Below are 8,276 nucleotides of genomic sequence, written 5' to 3'. Positions count from 1 at the left end.
AAGTCCAAGTTCAAAGTGCCAGGCTCTAGGGGCTGGGTGAAAGCCCCTCAGCCTTGGGCTTCAGCTCTGCCTCTAGCTCCCAGCCCACTGAAGCTAGAGGCTTTTCTTCACTCAGACAGCTGCTGGCTGCTAAGGCTGCCAGGCCCAAGGTTGACTAGTAAAAAGGCACAGTCCCAATGTTACCAAACCACACGGCAGGCCATTAATTCAAGTCCATTGTAAGTCCCAAGGTCAGCACAGCATGGCAGGCTGCTGGAAAACGACACGGCTATATGCAGGGTTCAAGGTGCCATAAGCTAGAGACCATTCCCAAGGCTTCTCCTTAAATACAGGAAGCAGAACACATCCCAAAGGCAACTACTCAGCTGCTTGTGGTAGATCCCACCATGGAGTTAATTGCCAATAACTACCACCAGCTGCCCAGCCACTCAACCAGGCCCAGCCAAGTTGACACACAAACATAACCACTACAGGGCCTATGCACCTGAAACCTTTGACACCACCTGGTTCTGGAGGAGCGTGACTGAAGGGATAAATTCCCTGGAAGCTGAATGCCAAGGAGAAACAAGTCTTCAGATGTGAGGGATGCAGGGCATAGGCAGGCTGAGGGGCCAAAAACTCTCTGACCTTGACTCCACTCTCTTTCTCTACAGCGAGAATGCATATCAGTCCATGTGGGTCAAGCAGGAGTTCAGATTGGCAATGCCTGCTGGGAGCTCTTCTGCCTGGAACACGGCATCCAGGCTGATGGCACTTTTGGTGTCCAGGCCAGCAAGATCAATGATGATGACTCCTTCACCACCTTTTTCAGCGAGACTGGCAATGGGAAGCATGTGCCCCGGGCTGTCATGGTAGACCTGGAGCCTACTGTTGTGGGTGAGTATGAGATCGATCTTGTCACAGAGAACACAACACAAAAATGCAGAGGCTTTGGTCCAGGACAAGGAAGGAAGCAGAATCTCTAAGTGGAAGATGGAGGTGGCTGAATTAGAGCTTCCTGGTTGTTTGTTTTTAAATTTTTATTGTGATTTGGGTGAAAGTTCACAGAGCAAATTAATTTTCCATACAGCCTGTTCATGCACATTTTGTTTCATGACATTGAGTACAATTCCCCACAGTGTAACAGCTCTCTTCCCCCTTCCTCCCTGTAGTTCATGTCCTCCCTTTCCTATGCATTCCTGCCCTCTCAGCTAGCTCTCTGTGCAAATACTGCCCTTCTGTTGAGCTCCCTGGCTTTTGCCAGCGTTTTGGGATCTTCACAGTCTTGGGGAGTCTCACAATAGGGATCAGGGATCTCTGTTCCCCCCATTATAGCTCTAACCTACACAGAACAAAATGCCCTCAACTTAAACCCTGAAACCCTCAGAGAAAAACCAAAACTGTCAAGATTGTTATTAAATAAATACTAAGTATAAACAAAACAACTTTAGAAATTTTAAGACACTTTCAAGTAGTCAGTTTGCTCAAAGCATAGGTTTCTGATTCTAAAATAATTGCAGTTTATCCTCACTTTGGTGGCATGATGGTTAAGGCATTCGGCTACTAACCAAAAGGTCAGTGGATGTGGCAGTCGCCTTCAAAAGGATTACAGCCTTGGAAACTTTATGGGAAAATTCTACTCTGTCCTATAGGCTCACCATGAACTGGAATTGACATGATGGCAGGGACTGTTTTTTTGAGTCCTCACAGCTCTGGTAAAACAATTTTTTTTTTTTTTTTTTATTAGGATTTGGGTGACGATTTACAGAGTAAATTCACTTTTCATACAGCAGTTCACATATACTTTGTCTCATGTCATTGACCAAAATTTACAATGCAGCAGCTCCCCTCCCACTTCCTCCCCATAGTTACCTCCTCCCAGTGTCCATCCCTTCATACTCTTCTGCACCCTGAGCTATCTCCCTGTGCATAAGCAGGCCTTCCTTCTCCCATGATTGTTCTCTCCAGGGCATGTGTCTACTTGAGGTAAATGTTTAACTCACATGCCTGTACTTTGTTTGGCTGGAAACCACAGTTGTGGGTTCAATTCCAGACCTGAAGGGCAGCTAGGGGCCATAGTCTCAGTGGTTACACCAGGCTCTATTGGACCAGCAAACCTGGTCCCCACCTTCTTTTTTTTTGCCTCCAAATGATTTTGAGTTTTGTTCCACATTGTTCTCCCTCTTGGTAAAACACTTCTTGCAGTCTCTTACACACAAAATGGAGTAACAGCAGGCATTTTCTCTCACCACTAGGGGTTGCTGTAGTTCTAGAATGAACCTCATTTGGAGCTTGAATGAACCTCATTTGGAGCTTGAAAAACCGAGAAATTCTGACTTGTGTCTGGCTGTTTCTTGCTGCTCTGCCCCTTCCCCTCCCCCCCCCTTCCCTGCCACTTGCCCTGGGATTAGACCCCTGGGTCAAGCCTCATCTCAACATCAGGATTTCCTCAGCTTCAAGGCTGGCTCATAAGTTCCACAGAGATGTCTGGGGAAATTCCTGTCATTAGAACACTAGATTCTAGAGGTGACTGACTACAGGTATCCTGGATGCATTGTGCACATACAAAAAGTTCAGGTTGCCCTCCCATGCTACTGTGCAAATGTGTGCCTTTTCTTGGGTAGTGGAGAGACACTAAAAAGGCAATGAAATTGGGTCTTGGAGCATCTTTGTTGCCCACATATCCAGACCCCCCCTGACAGCCTCTCTAGGGTTCCTGCTCTATAAACCTGGAATGAATGCTTCAGAGTCATTCCAAAATATTTCTAAAGCCTGACCTATGTTATTGGCACCTTGGAGTGGAGGGGGGGGGGGTGAGACAGTTCCTGGGAGAGGGTAAGATCTGGACAGATCACCCTGACTCTCTCTCCTTATCCCTAGTACATTTTTATACAAATGAATTTGGGTTAGATTATTGGTATCAAGGGTAACTTTGAAGCATGAAAGAAAAAACAAGAGGAAAGCTTTGAGGAGTCAAAGTGGAAGGAAGGAGAGGCAGTCAACTCTGGCATTAGGTAAGCTTTGCAAACCTGAGGCCTTTTGAAGTTCCAGCCCATAGAGCAGCTGCTTCTCATTGCCTGCCCGTCACAAGCTTCTGGATTAACAGATTTATTCTAATGGTTCTGATTCCACCTCAGTGGACCTTTGCAGATGGGAGAAATGGAGAGACACCTATAAGCATGGCATGTGGTATTCCAATGGGGAGGGAAGCTTCTTTCCTGGACCCAGGTGGTAAGACCTGATGGTTTCCCACTCTTGGCAGATGAGGTTCGGGCAGGAACCTACCGCCAGCTCTTCCATCCAGAGCAGCTGATCACAGGAAAGGAAGATGCAGCTAACAACTACGCCAGGGGCCATTACACAGTGGGCAAGGAGAGCATCGACCTGGTGTTGGACCGCATACGGAAGCTGGTAAGTGTCAAAAAGAGCAGGGGATTGGTGAGTCAGGCTGGAGTCAACAGGCTCTGTAAATAAACACATGATTCCCTGAGAAGAGGAAATTTCTGCTCTGTTCTGTAAGAAGCATTCACAGGGATGGTGTCCCTTCCTCCACTTGAGCATCATGGCCTACCCTACAGGCTGATACCCTGTTCATATGTATAATACTCCAGGTTAGTATCTGAGGAAAGTTCCAGAGGCTTAGGTCTTTGCTCATTGGCAGCATAGATCAACAAAGCATTTAACTTGTAAGAGAAGGAAGGGGAAGAGAGCTGATATATTTGAATACTTACAAATGTCAGACATTAAATATATTCCTTCATTTAATTACCCTAATAATGATATGAAGAAGATCTTTTCTTTTACAGTTGAAGAAATTGAGGGCCCAAGTGGTTCAATAACTTAGCCAGGGTTACCCAACTAGAAAGTGCAGTTAGGATTTGAGCCAGGCTGGTCAGATTATTAAATTCTGAGTTGTAGGGTAGATCACTTTATTTGAGTCCCCACTTGCTTACCTGTTAAAATTAGATTGGTCTTGATCAGGCACTCTTTACCTGGGAGCCAAGGATGCCAAATCTTTGTATATGTTTATTTTTCTGTGTAGTGAAGGGCTTACAGGGGTCATCAGTCTCAAAACAGTTTGTGATCCTTCTAAGTTTATAATCACTGTGAACATCCTATAATTCTATAAACTTCTGTTAGTACTTATGACATGTTAGGTTCCTGCTCAATGCATTATATTATTGCATTTAATTGTCACAACAACCTTACAAGATGAATCTTTTTATTGTCCTCATTTAACAAAGAAAAAAAAAAAAGGAAGTTTGGAGAGGTTCAGTAACCTGTTCATGTTTTCACAACTGGGAAACAGAAAAGTTGAGATTAAAACTCTGGTTCTCTGACTCTGAACCACCTTCCAAGGTTGGACTGAGATGTAGAGGTTGGTCAGCAGTTCATATGAAATTAGATGACCAGGGTGGGAGAATTGTGCAGGGAATCGGGGCTCTCAAGGGACAAAGGCATTAGTCACTGTGGTTCTGAACTCTTACTCCTGGTTGAACCAAGACAATGCGCTGAAACATTTGTGTGTCTATAAGCATGTACATATTGTATGTGATGTGCAAATTGTATGTATGCCATGTCTACTCCATATTTAGCTAGTCTGCCCAAGATCAGTGCAACTCCTTCTGTGTTTCCTTATTCTTCCAAGGCTGTGTTGATTTCACCCACATAAAAATGTTGAGGGATGGGATGTGTCAGATAGAGTGGGTTGCTTGGCTTAGTCCATGTGGGGCTATTCCCAGAAACTTGTTTGTCTTCTTCATGTTTTCTTCTCATGTCCTATTTTCCCCAGACAGATGCCTGCTCTGGCTTGCAGGGCTTCCTGATCTTCCACAGTTTTGGTGGGGGCACTGGCTCTGGCTTCACTTCTCTGCTGATGGAACGCCTCTCTCTGGATTACGGCAAGAAGTCCAAGCTGGAGTTTGCTATTTACCCGGCCCCACAGGTGTCCACTGCAGTGGTGGAGCCCTACAACTCCATCCTGACCACGCACACCACATTGGAACATTCAGATTGTGCTTTCATGGTGGACAATGAAGCCATCTATGACATCTGCCGCAGGAACCTAGACATTGAACGCCCTACCTATACCAACCTCAACCGCCTCATCAGCCAAATTGTGTCCTCCATTACTGCCTCTCTCCGCTTTGATGGGGCCCTCAATGTGGACCTCACTGAGTTCCAGACTAACCTGGTACCCTACCCTCGCATCCACTTCCCTCTGGTCACCTATGCGCCCATCATTTCTGCCGAAAAAGCCTATCATGAACAGCTCTCTGTGGCGGAGATAACCAGCTCCTGCTTTGAGCCCAACAGCCAGATGGTGAAGTGTGACCCGAGACATGGCAAATACATGGCCTGCTGCATGCTCTACCGGGGGGACGTGGTGCCCAAGGATGTGAATGTTGCTATTGCTGCCATAAAGACCAAGAGGACCATCCAGTTTGTAGACTGGTGTCCCACAGGCTTCAAGGTGAGAAAGCATGACTTAGAGAAAAACAGATAACTAGAGAAACAGTTCTGTCATTCTTGCAAAAGAGTCAAGGCATTTTTTTTTTTTAAATGAAGGTTTTTTTTTTTTTTTTTCTTTTCAAATGAAAACAAACAATAAGCTAGTAGGAGAATTATTGGGGGGGCAAGAAAAAAATGAGAGACATGTGAAACTGACAAAAAGTGAAAGTCTTCTCATTCTCCTTTTTGTTTTAAGCTGTAACTCTGGGATCATGTCTTAAAAGAGAAATAATGTAGCACTTACATCTTTGGCTACATTTCAAAAGAGCACATGCCATGAGGGTGGATATTGCTGAACTTCATCCTCTTGTATCCTTCCCAAGAACGCTTATCCCCACTTGACTCAGGTCAAAGGATGCTACTGTTCAGAAGAGAGGAGAGTTGGCTCCAGGCACAGAATTTATGCTGGGCAGGGCCAAATCTAGCAAAGTATGTGATGTGGCAAAGTTTATATTCATTGCCCTTCCCTTCCCAGCCCGTTACCCCTTTCTCAGCATCACTCTCCTCCACTCAGATGGTCCTATTAAATGAGTGTTTTCTCCACTGCCTGGTGTGAATCTCACCTACTCAAGAGGATGTGCATTTTAAAGCTATGAGTTTAAGAGATTAGCAATTAAGACTTGATGGCTTGGGTAGGAGAGGTATTCTTGGGCAGCACCATGGTTCTCATTGTCCCATAAATAATATCACACTTTGTCATCCTTGACTTCTTTAGGTACCCCACAGTTCTTGGGGTTGGCCTGTATTTGGTATATGTGTTTGTGGGTAGAAGGGAGAGCTCTGGGTTACAGGCTTACTGTTAGCCTATCTGGGGTTAGTCTGGGGGACCTGGCTCTGCTACTATAACTTGGGAAACTGGCTAGTTCATGCAAGTCCTTTAACCAATTTTCTTTAATAGAAGTCCTTTTCTTCTAAGAAGCCTGGTTCCCCAGAGACATTCCTCAGGGCTTGGTTAACAACATTACCATGTCCAAGACCTACTGGATCATTTGATTTATTGCTTTGGAATAACCCCATGACCTTTTAAATGACCCTTAAATAACTTCTCTAAATTTACTGGCAGCATAACTAAGAGGAACTCAAGAGATCATTGGGGAAAGAATAAACTTTTTAATTTCAAGTCTAGAATTTAATTTGCTAGTAACAGCAACTATTTCCCTTTTAGACATACATATATACTATATACCTTTCTCTTAATACTATCACTCATTATTCTAGCTTGTCTACTTGAAGCATCCCACTAATATTTCTGTCCATTTCCAGTCCTGTTCTCTTCTTTTCCTTCTCCAGGTTTTCAACTCCTGTCCCTTGAATTTGCCTGTACTCAATCCCACTCACTTACACTTTTCCTTCAGCCTTCACCTCTCTCCACCTGCCTGCCTCCCCAACCTCCTGATTCCCTCTTTTCACCTTCTGTCCTGTAGTCCCATTCCACACTCATGACTCTGTCTTGCTACCACACTGGTGGGACCAAGCTGCCCAGTGTTGAGGAGCTACCAACCAGCTATGCTTTGACCGACTTGCATCTTCCTCTGTTGCTCTTCCTTTCTCTCTGTTCCACAGGTGGGCATCAACTATCAGCCACCCACCGTGGTGCCAGGAGGGGACCTGGCCAAAGTCCAGCGGGCTGTGTGCATGCTGAGCAACACTACGGCAATTGCAGAGGCTTGGGCCCGCCTGGACCACAAGTTTGACCTCATGTATGCCAAGCGGGCCTTTGTGCATTGGTATGTTGGAGAAGGAATGGAAGAAGGAGAATTTTCCGAGGCCAGGGAGGACCTGGCTGCCCTGGAGAAGGATTATGAAGAAGTGGGGACTGATTCATTTGAAGAAGAAAATGAAGGGGAGGAATTTTAAATATACATGTTCCCCTTGGCTGTGTCTCTTTATTTATGCCACTCCTGTCAAAGCATATTCAACTACTCCAAGAGTAACAGATTATATTCTCAACCCCAGGCTGACTTCTGTCTTATGTAAGAGAAGGAGTGTCTGGGCCAAAAATGGAGGCTGAGCTCTGGCATACCATTTCTTAGGTAATAGCAGCTTTGTGCCACCGAAGAAACTGAGGGTCACTGTCTCTGGGTTAGAATGAAGACAAGTTATATATGTTAGGAGGCCTAATCGAAGTTTTAATTCCTGCTTGGGCTAGGTCCAACCCCAAACTGAGCCTGCTGACTGCAGAATGGTAGAACATTTTGGGAAAGGAAATATCTAGGCACTGGGAAGATTCTGGATAGGGAGTTAGCATTAGTTCTCATTAATGGGTCTGTAGCATGGGCCAGGCACCATTAGACTTATCACATGTTCATTCATTCATCAGTTATTTGGGTATGTATGATGTGCTAGGCACTTTGTTAAGAGCTAGAGAGGTAGTGATAAATAAGACAGACAAATGTCCTGCCCTTGTAAATGCAACGAACAGGATCATTTCAGATAGTAAATGAGGAAGGAAAAACACAGTGAAGGGAGAAAGTGTCTGGGGGAGTGCTAATTTTAGATTGATCGATCAGAGGAGGTCTCATGGAGACCATGGGCACAGGTGGGACCATGCAAAAGCACAGATGTGGTAATAAGCTTAGAGTATCTGAAGAACAGAACAGAGGTCACTGTGGCTGGGAGGTGGTGAGAAATGAAGAGATGAGACCCAAGAGTTAGGCAGGGGCCAGAGCATTTCCACTGGGATAGACCATCACAAGGAGTTTATATATTTTTTTTCCATTAACAGGTAAGTTCTGGTTACCTAGTGCCTCTCTAACAAGAATATATCACAAAATGGGATGGCCTTA

At 45.0% G+C, this 8,276-nt stretch overlaps 1 protein-coding gene across 1 annotated transcript; it reads left to right on the top strand.

Moving 5' to 3' along the window:
* Positions 1-653: 653 nt before the first annotated feature.
* Positions 654-7,347, top strand: TUBA8 (tubulin alpha 8). The gene is made up of 4 exons (XM_007937011.2): positions 654-876; positions 3,242-3,390; positions 4,772-5,452; positions 7,054-7,347. The coding sequence occupies exons 1-4, from the start codon at positions 849-851 to the stop codon at positions 7,345-7,347; spliced, it is 1,152 nt and encodes a 383-aa protein (XP_007935202.2). The 5' UTR covers positions 654-848.
* Positions 7,348-8,276: the final 929 nt, after the last annotated feature.

The sequence above is a fragment of the Orycteropus afer genome, unplaced genomic scaffold, assembly GCF_000298275.1.
Source record: "Orycteropus afer afer isolate SDZICR_OR568_19922 unplaced genomic scaffold, OryAfe1.0 scaffold00040, whole genome shotgun sequence".
In the NCBI taxonomy this organism is placed as follows: Eukaryota; Metazoa; Chordata; class Mammalia; order Tubulidentata; family Orycteropodidae; genus Orycteropus; species Orycteropus afer.
Note: the sequence above shows the minus strand (reverse complement) of the source record. Positions and strands in the feature narration are given on the sequence as shown.

Bases quoted from the DNA above. Each gene is read 5' to 3' on its own strand.
- TUBA8 (XM_007937011.2), top strand. From the start codon at position 849: ATGGTAGACCTGGAGCCTACTGTTGTGG. The intron at 877-3,241 runs GTGAGTATGAGA...CACTCTTGGCAG, and splicing joins CCTGGAGCCTACTGTTGTGG to ATGAGGTTCGGGCAGGAACC. The intron at 5,453-7,053 runs GTGAGAAAGCAT...TCTGTTCCACAG, and splicing joins GGTGTCCCACAGGCTTCAAG to GTGGGCATCAACTATCAGCC.